Genomic DNA, 16025 nt, shown 5'->3' with positions numbered 1-16025 from the left:
CTACTTCTAAAATGTAATCCTGTGGCTATATAGTCAGTCCTCATTATTCAAGAATTCTGATTTGCAAATTTGCCTACTTGCTAAGATTTATTTGTAACCCTGGAATCAATACTCACAACACTTCCAGTCATTCACAGACATTCAAGTGTACAGAGCAACGGAAAATTTGAGACACCCTGTGCACGTTCCGGCTGAGGTTGAACGTGCAGCTGCTCTGCCTCTTGTTTCAGCTCTCATACTGTAAGCAAGTATTCTTTTTGTGGTCTATTTAGTGAAACATTTCCCACATTTTTTGTTGGTGTTTTGCTGTTTAAAATGGCCCCAAGCATACTGCTGAAGTGCTATCTAGTGTTCCTATGTGCAAGAAGGCTGTGATGTGTTATATAAGCTCCATTCAGGAATGAGTTGTGGCACTGTTGGCCATGAGGCCCATGTTAATGAATCAACAATATACATTAAATAAGGTGATTTTACACAGAAACACACATAAAACAAGGTTATGTGTTGATTAGTTGACGAAAACATTGTGACCAGAGGCTCACAGAACCGAAACCCTGTATTTCCCCTAGGAGCAGTCGTTCAGTATTCACTAACTCAGTTTTTGCAGCAACTTTACAGAACACAGCTACTGCAAATGATAGGAATCAACTCTACTTGAAAACGTGTAAAATGCATGTACAAGTTTTTCATTGTTGCATTATTTATGATGATGGTTTTAAACAACCTAAACGTTCAATAGGAGACTAGTTAAATAAATGCTTGTACATCCAGACAATGGAATGTACCAGACAATGCAATGAGGCTGTTTTTTAAAAATGAAAAAAAGAAAACAAATCCTTTATATACTGGTTGGAATAATCACTAGTGTAAAGTGAAAAAAAAGACATAGTAAAAAGCTATGTGTACCGTCTGATGACATTTCTAAAAGGGGGGGTGTGCATATGTGTGTGCATAATTGCTTGAAATTGAATATGGTATCTCTGAAAGGGCACTCAAAGAAACCAAGAACATTGGTTGCTTCCAGGGTAGCTGGAAGATAGAGGTAAGATGGAGGGAGACATTTCACTGTATAACTTTTTATATCTTTTAATTTTATGCCACGTGAATGTGCAACCTATTTTAAAACTTACTTTTTCTAGTGAACATAATAAGAAACAAAGATTAAACATAAATTAAATAATTAACACTTGGATAATTCCAGGATAATTTTGTATTCTCCAGTTCTTCGTATCAAACATTTGCCATTCAGAAAGGTACTAGTGCTAAAAGAATATGATAGGAGAGATGCAAATATCTACCTTTCATTTGAATAAGGTTGGATATAGTATTTGTATTTGCTCCTGAAATATTCCTGCATAATATCATCTTGATATTGATATTACCTGTGAAGCTATAAGTAGGTTCTTTAACTTTTCTAACAGTTTGACAATTTGAAAATTGTGTGTTCAGTTTTTAGCACCTACTACACACACACACTCTCACACACACACACACACACACACACACACACACACACACACTGCTGTGATACTTTTTTTTATATCAAGATACCAAGAAAAGTTTTGGTGTTGTATTATTATTGTGTGGGTTAAGAAAAAAAAAAAGGTGGGGGAACTCTGCTTCTGTCCTAGGGTTGTCTGTTATCTGTGTCCTTGATCTGGAATGAGGAATATCAGTGACATGGAAAAACGAGAGCGATGATTGCTAAGCTATTAATAAAAGTTCAGTGGTAATGAAAACCTATAATTTTGAAACAAGTTCAACTCATTTCATCTTGACTTTTCCCCTTTCTCCTATTAAAAAACAAGTGTTTTAATTCTGGATTTGTGTTTTCTATTTTCTTTTTCAGTTACCCTGCAGTTTGTGAATTTTTGCAGAACAATAATCTGTTATCAATAATCAGAGCCCATGAAGCCCAAGATGCTGGGTAAGTTATATTAAAACTGTACCATGACTTCCCTGGTGGTCCAGTGGTTAAGACTCCACATTCCACTGCAGGGGGGCATGGGTTCAATCCCTGGTCAGGGAAGTAAGATCCTACTTGTGGTGTGGCGTGGCCAAAACCAAAACCAAACAAACAAAAACAACCAACTGTACCAAACAGCACTGCAAAGTTTTTGCCTTTAACATCAAGACAGACGGGCTGTCATTTTTCTTCCAGGTATCGAATGTACAGGAAGAGCCAAACGACAGGCTTTCCATCACTCATTACTATTTTCTCTGCCCCCAATTACCTAGATGTCTATAACAATAAAGGTAAAGGAGACCAGCAATATTTGAGTTTGAATTTGTGAGTGAGTATATGTGAGCTCTAGTTGAATATGTATGTGCATAGGTAATTTTCTGAATATATATAAATTTTAAATAAGAAAAAAAAGGGTCTTAATTGAAACAAAGGCCAAGAAACTTAGAATTTGGGCTTCTGCTTGGTTTTCATCTCCTAAGGATTATTGGGCTCTTTGTGAGTATAAATAATGATTACAATAGGTCTGATTTATACTACTGAATCAAAATATAAGAAGAATAAATTACTTCAGGTTCAGGTTAGAACAGTCAGCATAAATTATTGGTTTTGGTGAATTTAATTTATTTATAACAGTACTACCTCAATAAAATGTCACTGTTTAGTGTTTTAATGTCTGTCCGTTAAGCTGTTTTTGCTCTTAAGAAATAATACTGTTAGAATGAATACTCTACAAAAAGTCAGAAAAATCTTCATTTTAGTCCAAGCCCTGCCAGAAACTAATAGTGTGACTTTAGGTAAGTCATATAATCTTTCTTAACCTCAGTTTCCCATATAAAAAAGATAATTGGATATACACATGCCTTTTGATCCAGAAATTCTACTTCTAAGACTTTTAGTCTATTTTAGTCATTTTTTTAAATTTAACTTTTATGATTCCTAGTTCATAAGTTTTGTATCAGGGCAGTGGTCTACTTAAAAACCTCCTCTGTAACATGCCTCTGTAACTATTTTGCTGTATGACTATAAAATAATAGAACTTTTAAACAAACATGCCAGAACAAATATATCCAAGTGAGTATTGTCCCTTCAAGGTAGTTACCTTGGGAGGTTATACACTTATTCCAACAATGCTGCCCATTGTTCAAACATTTTTGGAACTCCTCTTTTGGCATTGCCTTCAGAGTCTGCGACACATTCTTTTGATTATCCTCAATGATGGGAAATCTTCGTCCTTTGAGGGTGGATTTGATTTTTGGAACAGCCAAAAGTCATTCGGAGTCAAGACTGATGAATAAGGTGAGTGATCAAGCTAGACGATACCATTTGGGGTCAGGAACAAGGTATGATTATAAGGTAATGAGACTGGTTTTTCTTGTGTTGCTCATAAAATGGCTCTGGAGGCAATTCCAAAAGAGGAGTTCCAGAAACGTTTTGAGTGATGGCAGCATCTTTGGATTAAATATACGGTAAGGCAGCAAGGTATATTGATAAGAGCACTGAGCTAGGAGTCAGAAATCCTAGTCTAGTCCTGCTTCACTTTTAAATTCACAGTTAATGAGATACTTAACTTCTCTGAGCCTCAGTTTGTCCTTAAAATAACTGTGATATAGGCTTGTTGGAGATAAGTTGGAATAATCAAAATGAATATTAAAAGCATTGGTCAAACTATAAATTGCTCTACTACTATAACATTCTACTGTTATTGTGCCTGGTGTGATTACAGCAAAGGACCACACTCATCTGATATATAAGGTCTGGTGTGTTTGTCGTTGGTGGTTTCTTAAGTCTCATTACTTTATAGTCATATCTTGTATATGCAGTTTGGGAGAGAAGTTTAAAAGAGGCCCACAATATATTTACTACTTCCTCTATTTCAGAGTAGACTTTGAAATGGCACATCTCATTTCAATCTGTTTTGGAACAGTTATCTCTGAATGTCCTTCGTGACTTGCTGTCCATTTTAAAAAGACATTTCTTTGACTTAAATTCTCTTCCAGTCTTATATTTTCTTTTTGCTACTCGTCAATCTTTCCTGAGTCTTAGCTATCCTATAATACTCTGCTTCTCCCTAACTCCATTCTTTCTTATTTCCTTTTTCTTAATATTTCCAATACATTAGAGACTTAGTTTTTGTTCTCGTTTCCTCCCTTATGAATAGTATGTGCCACTTATGTTGTCAAACTTCCTCAAGGACAGTGTCCCTAGTCCTCTTATCTATGAAGAAGACTTTCCCTTCTTACTTCCTTTATTAACCTTACTATTAAAAGTGTCTATTGAGGGAATTCCCTGGCAGTCCAGTGGTTAGGACTTGGCGCTTTCACTGCCAGGGGCCCGGGTTCAGTCCCTGGTCGGAGAACCAAGATCCTGCAAGCTGCACAGCATTGGCCAAAAAAAAAAAAAAAGTGTCTATTGATTGCCCCGTGGATTTATCAGTGTGCTAATCTGAAACATGTCATCTAAATCAGCAATCACTTTACTAGCTTACTAACTGCCAGTTCATTCTTTGCCATATTCTAATCTGGTCTTGTTCTTGATTATTCCTTTAGTAAACTGTTAAAGTCACAGTTGATTCTGAGTTTTTTGTTGGCTTTGACATAATTGGTAACATACTTTACCTTGAAACAATCTTATTTTCCTTGGTTGTTTCTTAACCTTTGGCCGGGGAGAGGGGGGCATGTGGCATCTAAAATAATCTCTGGTGGTACTCAGTTATTCACCGCACAAGTACCTCTTTTCTTGAAGAAGGCAACTCTATCCTCCTTTCCTTCTTCTCTTTCTTTTACTGTTGTTTTTCTTTCTTGTATATTCTTTAGACTTATTGGTACCAACAGGCATTTCTTAGTTCCACTGGTTACATGAAAGACCTTTAAGTCATGATTTTTAAACATCTCTATTTCTATTTTTGTGTCCACCTCCCACCTCTTTTTCTTGTGTAGATTGAGGGAGTTGTTGAATATTTACATATTCATCTAACCTAAGTAAAATACATATACTTGAAAATAATGGGACATGTACATTGTAACCAGTATTAGAAGCTTCTTAAAAGCTGAAAATCCTATTTTCATATATTTTCTTTATAATCTATGGTGTACATTTTAAACATCCAGTGACTTTAATTTTGAGAATACTAGGCTATCCTGCAATAAGCAAAGAGACAGGAATCAGGAGATGACCTATAACTGTCATTTCTAGAGAACTATTATACCCTATTCTATTTATGATCATAGTAAGAATAATTAGGAGAATAATGCAAACCACATTGCATTCTGGTGATGAAAACCAAGGGATTGGATTTTAAAAAGTTTTAAATATAAAGAAAATCAGTTTGGTACCAAAATATATATATGAACTGGTTAATATTAAACATTTATAGAGTGTGAGCAATATACTGTGTATAGGAGAGACGGGCATTTTTTTCTTCACATACTGTATGCAGAGATGATTTAATCTACTTTGAACCTTATTAAATTGCTCCAAGTTTACCATCTATCTGTATCCCCCACTATGAATTAATAACTGCTCTGTTATAAACTCCTAAAAAGTTTATAAAATCTTTGGCTCTGGCTAATGACTAGGAAAACAGGCTGTGTTCATTTAATGAGAAATGTTTGCCCTCAGAGGAAGGTTGTAATTGTAACCACTTGGCCTATAAAGGGAAATTATGATGAAATTTTTCTCATGTGGAATCTGAGATTTCTATCGATAGTTACTGTGCAAGACCCTTTGAAGTTTCAGAGTTTAGTTTCTTTTGTACTTTTATTATATATAAGAGCTCTTCAGGTAACTTTGTTTCTTGGGATAATTCTTAAAAGAATGAACTATATAACATGCTTTAAGATTTTCCATCTGTCTTGAATTTATAAATGGAAAGTAAGTTCTTGAATTCTGTGTAATAGGTACACAGCTGTACAAAGTGTACCAGTTGCCATGTCATTTTCCTCTGTGCCAGACTTTCCTCCTTTTTCCTTTTTAGCTGCTGTGTTAAAATATGAAAACAATGTCATGAATATCAGGCAGTTTAACTGTTCTCCACACCCATACTGGCTTCCAAACTTTATGGATGTTTTCACGTGGTCTTTGCCTTTTGTTGGGGAAAAAGGTAAGAGAACTAAAGCATCTGGACCATCAATTGTCCTAACTAGTGACTGAGCACCCTTATATTTGCATGAGTCCCCTGATGGTTCAGAAATGTTTTTCTTAAAGTTATCAGAAATGTTTTCTATTTTCATTGTTCTCTACAAAGATGTTTAAGTGGCGCTTAATTGGTTTTTAAATTGTAATTCTAGTTGATTATGCTTTTCTTATTCTAAATATCAATTTAAAATAGCTGTCGTCCTATAATCAAGATGTTAAAATAACATAAGTAACAATAAAATAACCATTCCTTCAGTGATTTCTGCAGTGATAAAGAGATTTAAATAGGAATTATTTTTCTTGGAATTTTATTTGTGCACCTATACAAATAAGCTATGCAAATATATAAGCCTGTTGTACATAGGCCTGGTGGCTTAACTTCTTTGTAAAATGGGAGGAAATCCTTTCATATGTATATCAGTGAAGAAAAGGCTCTGGCAGCAGTCTAATGAGATCAAGTAGTAGTTATGCAATGGAATCTTCAAAGACTCCATACTTTAACTGGAGCAAATAATCTCCCCCAAATCTATATAAACTTGAAGGTCTGCATTTAATGCTGTTCCTTACAGCTACTCTGAATAGCAAAATGGCAAATCATTTTTATCTATGTTTATTTAACATGTATGTTTATATATCCACATCATTTTAGAGAAAGTACCTTATTAATTATATAAATTTTGGGTTATTTTGTCTTATCATCTAGTCACAGAGATGCTGGTTAACATTCTCAACATATGCTCTGATGATGAATTGATTTCCGATGATGAAATTGAAGGTAAACTTGCCTTTTCCTCCTTTGAATCAGAAACGAAGAAGTTTTGGTTTTGGTTTTAGTTTGTTGTGAATAATTTTCTTTGTCTAATTAAAAAAAGAATTCTGCTCATTGTAGAAAAAATAAAATTTGAAAAATACAGGAAACCATAAATAAGAAAAAAAAGTCACCCATAATCCTACCATCTCATAGATATCCACTGTTAACATCTTGATATAAATACTGTATTAGTGTCTTTTTTTCCTCTTTTTTCTTTTAAACAAAAATGAAGTCATGTGATAGTTTCACAAACATTTCCTGGGTTTTTTGTAGACTACTTTTTAATGGTTACGTAGTTATCCATGTCAGTCATTCTTTGTTTTATCCAATCCCCTGCTGTTGGATATTAGATTTTTTCCAAATTTTCTTTTAAAACCCCACAGTTTTGAAAATTTTTATAGATAAATCTTTACCTGTTCTGTTGAACAACCAATGTTTATTATACGCCTTATATGTGCCAGCAATTGTATAGGTCCTAAGCTCTCAAAAAGCTTATATTCTGGTGGTGGGAAAACAAACAAACAATGCATATGAGTCAAATATTGATATGTGGTATGAAAGAAAGGAAAACAATACTAGGAAATGAAAATTAACACTTTCTTGATTATTTCCATAGGATAAATTTCTAGAAATTGAAAATTTGTGTCAATTAGTACTTAACAGTTTTAAATTGGATACAGATGACCTAGAAAAGCTATAACAGTTTACATTTTGTGTATGTGATACATAGTTCACAGTGTTCTCTCCAATACTATTTATTATAATTTTTGTAGTCTGCTGTTTTTTTTAACTTAAATATTTATTTTTATGATGACTAATGAAGTTTTTTTCTTGTATTTATTTACCACCTTTATTTCTTTTTATGAGTTGTCAATTCATTTATTTTGCCCACTTTTCTACTGTTATGTGCATGTTTGTTTGTTTTTCTTCTTATTGGCCTGTGAGCGATATTTATATAGTTACATTTTGTTGTATACATAGCCAAGTATTTTTTCCCTAATATGTTTCAGAAGGTTTGATTTTAAAGATAGATCCTAACTTATCTGAGAATGCAGAAGATTCTGGAGAGATGGTAGCACCTTAGCACAAACCTCTGACCGTCTCATTCTCCCCAAGCTTATGCTAAGGTGATTCACTCAACTGTTAGGATGAGCTATGTACATAGTGGAGAAAGCCTAGCTTACTTTGAGAATATAGATGAGAGTCCTATACATACTTATGCTTCAGATTCCACATTGAAGGTGCAGAGCAGATGGAGCATAGCTTGTGTTTACCTTTATGAATGGGATAGGAGATCACTGCAGGGAACCAGGTCTTGAGAAAATAGTGCAGCCAAGTGAAAATTAAAACAAAGAATTTAAGTTAGGAAAGGATGAAATATGTAAGAAATACATCTAGTAAATTTTATATTTAAATCTAAGTGGAAATGGAAATTATTGTGAACTCTATTGTATGTATTAACTCTATTGTGTGTATGTATCCTTGATTATCATAAGGACATGCTTACTAAATTATGCCCAAAGTTATATATGGATATATTTATTGAAGTATCATCTGTAGTAGCAAAAGAGTCAAACAATCTAAATATCCCTCAGTGGAGAGCTGGGTAAATCAATCACGATATATCCATATGATAGATTTTCCACATGGAATATTATTTCTCTTCTGTAAGCTTCCTTTCTTCTCCCCTTCTCTTCTAGTTAGTTCCTATTCAGCTTATTGTTACTTCGTCATGGAAGATATTTCTGATCTCCCTGACTAGATCCAACACCCCTGTCATGCTCTCATATCAATGGTGCTAACTTCTTAGCATTTGATAGAGTTGCGATTTTACATTTATTTATACTGTTACAAGATTAATACATTAATGTATTTAATAAGTGACTTAATACTGTTAAGTCACTCAACAGTAAATTCCCTGAGTGCTGGGACAAAATTCGTTCTTGCTTACCATTATCACCTTAAAGCCAAGTATAGTGCAATGAGCATAGTAGGTAAATATTTGTGGTATGAAGTACAACTATTAAAAAAATAAAAGAATGGAGTAGAGCTGTTGGTGCTGATATGGAAAGTGTATTAGATGTTAAGTACAAAAGTAAATGGATAGAATCCTCTTATTCCCATTTTTTACAAGGTATGTGGGTATAAACTGATACAGGATTTTAAAACTTTTTTTCTGAAAGGAAATGAAGAATAACCTTTAGGTAACGCTGGTGAATTGAACACACTTCTAATTCCATTCCTTCCTGAAACCACACTAAAACTACAGTACAATTTTGGTTTTATCTAAGTGATATAAACTAAGGATTTTCACTTTAGTAATGCCAGACAGATAGTTTAAAGCAATCCTGACTCTTAAGACAACTAGAAAAGGTAGACAAAATATTTTAAAAAGTTGCTTCAAAGGCATTCAGAAAACTAAGAAAGTAATAAAGAATTACCAAGTAGAGATCTGGAGAAAGGCATAAATCCAGAGAGGTAAGACATTTGGTTACGTATGGGACCAATTTTCTCCTAAAGGCATTCATGAATATCAAAAGAGGGGGCTGAGAGGTTGACCAGCCCTCTTGATAGAAGCTAGAAAAAGTTGGGGTTCATGACTTGCCAAAGATGAATTGAGTGCTGGTAAGCTTCTGCTCATTGGTTTGGGACCCCCAAAGGTTGCATCTATGTAAGAGTAAGGGTGAACTGGAAATAGAATGCCCTGGAAGGGACTACAGCCTGTCTTCAAGTCACTTCAGTCTCTGAAATTTAAATAGGGTAGTCCCAAGCATCTGGCAAAAGCAAACCTCTTTAGACGAAGGTAGCATTATGTAGAACTTTAAACTACTGCAAACTGTCTTTCAAATATAATACATGGCTCACAACCAAAAATAACTAGGCATATGAGGAGACATAACAAAATGAATGAGAACCAGCAGAAAGAGCAAAAAATAAAAACAGACCCTCAGGTTCTCCAGACACTGGCTTTATCAGACCAAACTTTAAAATAACTATTCTAAAAAATAAAACAATGCTAACTATTCAAGAACATAAAAGACTAGATTAAAAATTTTGGCAGAGAACTGTGAATTATAAGAAGGGATGTAGCAGAGTTGATAAAGCACAAAAAGAAAGTTCTAGGAATGAAAAATAAAAAACACAGCAGATGAATTAACAGCAGATTCAATAAAGCTAAACAAAGAATAAATGAACTAGAATATAAGAAGAAACAACCTGGAATAAATCACAAAGAGAAAAAATAAAATACCCCAAAAAGTATAAGAGACATGGAGGATACAGTGAATAGGTATCACCTGTGTGTTTGGAATCCTAGAGAAGAGAGAGAGAATGGGGTAGAACCAGTATTTGAAGAGATAATGGATTGAAATTTTTCTAAAACTGACAAGTTAAGCCACAGATTGAAGAAGTCCCCCAAACCAAAGCAGAATGAATACAAAGAAAACAATATCTAAGCACATCATAGTAAAAGTGCTTCAGGTGAAAGACAAAGAAAAAAATCTTAAAGCAGCCAGGAAAAAAAAAATCGATTACTTTCAAAAGAGAACAATTAAACTGACAGTAGATTCTCAGTGGAAACAATGGAAGCAGGAAACCATGGAATGACATATTCAAAGTACTGAAAGATAATAATTGGTACATCTAGAATTCTATACCTAGCAGAAATACCCTTCAAAAATGAAGAAGAAATAAGCATTTTTCAGCTATTCTTCCCTTTAAAAAAGGTACTAAGAGAATTACCAGGAGACCCACACTAAATGAAATTCTGAAGAATATTATTCAAACAGAAGGAAAATACCAGACGGAAGCTTGGAGAGTCAGGAAGAAATAAAGAGTACAAATAGTAGAAAATATGTGGGTAAATCAAGTGAATTTAGACCTTATTAAACAATAATAATTTTTGTTGGATTTAAAAGACAATTAAAATATATGACCATAATAGTCGGCAGTGGGATAGAGTTAAAGTGTGTGAGGACGCTATATTATCTGGGGAGAGGAGAAAAGTACCTGTTAACATTATACTTTGATAAGTAAGAGATGCATGGTGTAAGAGTAATTTTCAAGAAAGGAGGGCTGGGCTTCCCTGGTGGCGCAGTGGTTGAGAGTCCACCTGCTGAAGCAGGGGACACGGGTTCGTGCCCCGGTCTGGGAATATCCCACATGCCACAGAGCGGCTGGGCCCGTGAGCCATGGCCGCTGAGCCTGCGCGTCTGGAGCCTGTGCTCTGCAATGAGAGAGGCCACAACAGTGAGAGGCCCGTGTACCGCAAAAAAAAAAAAAAAGAAAGGAGGGCTTTTTAAAAAGTATGTACCCTTTAAGTTATAGAAAAAATGGCATGATAAAAAAAATAACCTAGAAGGCAAGAAAGGAGGGAAGGTACCTATAACACTAGGACAAATAGAATAAATTATGTTGATAAATTTATCAGCAACTTCATTAAATGTAAATGAATAAAAGACAAATTGTCAGGTAAGATTTTTTAAAAAACATTTTATGATGGTTTATAAGAGACATCTAAAACATAAAGATACAGAAAATTTGAAAGTAAAAGGAGAATAAATATATAGTCCAAATACTAACCAAAGAAAAGCTGTTGTAGATAGATTAATATTACATGAAATAAATGCTAAAACAAAAATAACATGGGGAATTCCCTGGCGGCCCAGTAGTTAGGACTTCGCGCTTTCGCTGCTGAGGATGTGGGTTCAATCCCTGGTCGGGGAACTAAGATCCTGCATGCCACATGGAGCAGCCAAAAATTAAAATAAAATAAAATGAAATGAAATGAATTACCCATGGGTCATATATCACAATTAAAATTTCAAAATATTTTGAACTGAATGAAAATAAAAAGCAGTACATATTAAAACTTGAGGGCAGGCAGTGCACCAGGCAGGCCTGGGTTTGGGGCTGGAACCAGAACCTCAGCAGATGTTCACTGGTTGACAGCAGAGGAGAGGAACCAAGTTGACCTTAAAGCAGCAGGATGGTCAGAATTAAGTGAGAGAGGTGCCGTCTACAAGGAGTTCTCTTTCAAATATTGTAATCAGGCATCTGGCTTTATGTCTCAAATTACCCTACAAGCAGAGAAGATGAATCATCATCAGAATGGTTCAGTGTGTACAAGGTCCATATGCCCCTCACCTCACATGTCCGTGGGGGACTGACCAAAAGGGATGTGAAATTAGCCAAGTTTGTTGAAAAAGCAACTGTTTCTGTGTGATTTCTTCCAAATGTATGTCAAATTTTATACACATCTTAGCTGCAATGTATTTTGAAGGCAATTTACATGAACAAAGTAAGTTGTAAATTTAGTTCACCTTTATACCACATTTTGTAAAATCAGTGCTTAAATACAAAATGATATAAATTGAAAGAAAAACATAGAACAACAAAACTTGAGGGATGCATCTAAAGCCATGCATAGAGGAAAATTTATAGCCTTAAATGCATAAATTGGAAAAGAAGAAAGGTGAAAAATCAACATCTAAGGAAGTTAAGGGAAAAAAATGGATAGCACATTAAACCTAAAGAAAGGAGGTGGAATGAAACAAAAAATTAAGAGCAGCATAAGAAAACAGAAAATAAAATATAATATAGGGAATTCCCTGGTGGTCCAGTGGTTAGGACTCCACACTTTCACAGCTGAGGGCCCAGGTTTGATCCCTGGTCAGGGAACTAAGATCCCACAAGCTGTGCGGTGTAGCCCCCCAAAATAAATAAATAAATAAATAAATAAGATATAGTATAGAGGAACAGTAAAACCAGAATGTACTCTTTTCAAGAGACTAATAAAATTGATAAATCCATGGCAAGACTTATGAAGTAAAAAAGATAAGACAGAAATAACCAATGGGGCTTCCCTGGTGGCGCAGTGGTTGAGAGTCCGCCTGCAGATGAAGGGGACACGGGTTTATGCCCCGGTCCGGGAAGATGCCACATGCCGTGGAGCGGCTGGGCCCATGAGCCATGGCCGCTGAGCCTGCGCGTTCGGTGCCTATGCTCCGCAACGGGAGAGGCCACAACAGTGAGAGGCCTGCGTACCGCAAAAAAAAAAAAATAATAATAATTAGAACTTGTATTTATCAAAAGACTCTATTTAAAGAGTGTGAAGGGACTTCCCTGGCAGTCCAGTGGTTAAGACTCTGTGCTTCCACTGCAGGGGGCATGGGTTCGATCCCTGGTCAGGAGACTAAGATCCTGCATGCAGCAGGGTGGAAAAAAATAAATAAAATTAAATTAAAATTTAAAAAAAGAGTGTGAAAAGACAAGCTACAGAGTGGGAGAGGATATTTGCTACACAACCAAAAAGTGACTCATGCAGAATATATAAAGAACTACAGATCAGTGAGATGAGACTTGAATGAGCACTTCACAAATGAGGGTATCCAAATGGCCAGTAAAAATATGAAAAGTTATCCAACCACATTAGTCATCATGAAAATGCAAATTAAAACCACAATGGATGATTCTACACACCTACCAAATTGGCTAAAAATGAAGATGAATAACATCAAGTGTTGGCCAGAATGTGTAGCAACAGGAATGCTCATATACTGAAGTGTAAATTGGTACATCCACTTTAGTAGATAATGCTAAACTGTTATCCAGAATTGAACATATACATACCCTATAACTGAGCATTCTAATTATAGGAATGTACTTAAGAGAAATATGTGCAGCAAAGAGAAATGCACTGGAATATTCACAGCAGCTGAATTCAACATAGCCAAAAATTGGAATCAGTCCAAATGACCACTGACAGAAGAAAGGATAAATAAGTTGTGGCATATTCATATAGTGGAATTGTATACAATAATGACAGTGAACTACAGGAACAGGGAAAACATGGATGCGTCTTACAAACATAATGTTGAGCAAAAGAAGCCAGACACAAAAATACATTACTTGATTGTTCCAATTACATAAAATTAAAAAAAAATTAAAACTTGTACTTGTGGATACATGCTTAAATGATAAAACTATAAAGAAGAGCAAGAAAGTGATTTCAATAGAAGTCAAGAGAATGATTTTCTTTGGGAAGAGGGAGACTCTAATTATTAGGAAGGGCCCAAGGTGGGGAATCTGGGGAATTGTCCTGACTGGTTATATGGCCACTTGCTTTTAATAAATCATTGAGTTATACATTTGTTTTGTGTACTTTTCTGTATGTTTATCATACTTCACAATAAAAGAGATTTTTACAAATTTATAAGCCTACAAAAATGTGGAGATTTCTGTAGGGATTTTGGAAGCTGGAAAACAAATGAATTAGTATTACTGACTTGGCTGATTCAAGAAAGCTAAAGACCAGTTTAGTAATGGGGAATACAGAGTTCCAGTACAGAATCCTCAAAAAGCAAAGGAATTGGTAGCCTACACCAGTTGCTAGAATTGGGGACCTTGAGTTGAGGGGAAGAGGGAGATGGGGGCTGAGCTAAAATAAGTAGGTAAAAGCTGTTTGAAAGGCAGCTGAGGTCCTAGCTGCCTCTTCTCCAAGACTGGAGGCTAACCTCTAAAAAGCGTAAAGCAAAGAATTTCTGGACCAGGATACAACTGAGGGCATCGATACTTTGCCAAAAACAGGTGAATTCCGTGACCATATGCAATCTCAGTACTGATACAGAGAATTCCCTAACAAAGACCCACCCTGGTCATTCTGTGTATGTAAAGCTCCAAGTCAGCAGCCCACCTACCAACTCTGAAAGCTTTCTAGTCCCTCATTCTTAATGATGAGCAGGCACCAAGGATTATAGGACTCTTCGGGAAAGTCTCTAAGAGAGACAACAACAAAAACAGCAAAAACAACTCAAATGAACTGGAGATTCTGAAGAAAATATAAAACTTAAAAATGGAAAAACTGTAATATCTCTAGAAAGATATGAGAATATATTGAATCCATTATATAAAAACATGTTGCTCTTATTAAGAGATTTGTAAGCTGTTCATTCTGTCCTTTGTTTTTATTCATTGTTTTCAGCATTATTTGTTCCACAAATAGTATCTTTTTCTTTGTCTAATTTTATTTTCATGATCTATGGGGATAGACCATGTTGGAAAATAATAGATGTGAATTAATGTAAAACTTTTAAGAAATAGAAACACTCCTGGCAAGAAATCTGTAATCTAATATTCTATCATGATACCAAGGATGTCTCTTCTGAGCTGATAAAGATAAAAGCCTGCTTCTCTCATTGCATTTCGCTTTGATTTTTTCTTTTCTCTCTTCCATGCAAACTTAAATTTCTCTTCCCATATTTCTATTTTCATCTCCTTGTTTCTTGGTGTCTCTTCTCCCTGAAGATCACTACATTTCAAGCTATCAGAAAGGTATCTGACCAAAATGTGCTATGAGCTTACTACTCGCTGTCTGTCCCACCACAATCTATTAATTAGACTTTTTTAGTTGTAGTTGAATAATTTCAGACAGGCCCTCCATCCTCCCTTTCTGTTTCAATGTATATGTTTTCTCTGAACCCTGCTGTATGATCCTGCAGGATATTTAGAACTGGGGGGCGAGGAAGGAGAGGCCACATTTCTTAGTTTCTGACGTTTGAATGCGGTCACCTGATGCATGCCTGGACATTGGCTTCTCATGTGTGAGCTGTTTCCTAAATCTTGGATGAGAAAAGGCCATAAAGTCTTAACGTTAACTTTTTTGATGTTGCTTTATAAAATACCTTACCCATCATCATAATTTACACTGCACAGTTGTCTATGGTAGGAAATAACTCACCAGTTTGTGAGTAAGTGAGGATTGTAAAATGAAAGCAGCTCTCAGTAAGTTCAGGAGAGCTAGCTGTGTGTTGTGTTTACATGCAGAAGACAACTGCTCAAGTCATCACTTGCCATTTGGCAGGCCAAACCCTGCATCCTGAGGTGGCCCACAGCATTCTCAAAAGAGATCTTTGCTGTAGCAACTGTCTTTGTTTATATGTGTGTATTTCATTCTTCCCTGTGTTTTACATTCCAGAACCACAAATAAGTTCCTACCTCATAGATCCACTCAGTCTGTCTTTTCTGTGGCCCCTCCATTTTTTACATCATCTTTTTTTTTTCTCTCTTCTGGGTTATTTTTTTTTTCTCTTGCTCCTTACAACTTCCTGGGACTTT

The 16025-nt window shown here is 35.4% G+C and overlaps 1 protein-coding gene across 7 annotated transcripts in view; it reads left to right on the top strand.

Moving 5' to 3' along the window:
* The window catches only part of PPP3CC (protein phosphatase 3 catalytic subunit gamma), a 98034-nt gene that overhangs the window by 66135 nt on the left and 15874 nt on the right, over nt 1-16025 (top strand). For 5 of the 7 annotated variants that reach the window (XM_033429701.2, XM_033429699.2, XM_033429700.2 and 2 more), the window contains exons 7-10: nt 1850-1927; nt 2162-2256; nt 5940-6065; nt 6804-6875. In XM_033429701.2, coding sequence (XP_033285592.1) covers nt 1850-1927; nt 2162-2256; nt 5940-6065; nt 6804-6875 — 371 coding nt within the window. Of the gene's footprint in view, nt 1-1849; nt 1928-2161; nt 2257-5939; nt 6066-6803; nt 6876-15215; nt 15243-16025 lie in introns of all 7 variants that reach the window. The other 2 variants (XM_049711699.1, XM_049711701.1) reach the window with 1 other exon arrangement.

Source organism: Orcinus orca, chromosome 6 (genome assembly GCF_937001465.1).
Source record: "Orcinus orca chromosome 6, mOrcOrc1.1, whole genome shotgun sequence".
Taxonomy (NCBI): Eukaryota; Metazoa; Chordata; class Mammalia; order Artiodactyla; family Delphinidae; genus Orcinus; species Orcinus orca.
This window is presented reverse-complemented; position numbering and strand designations above follow the sequence as displayed.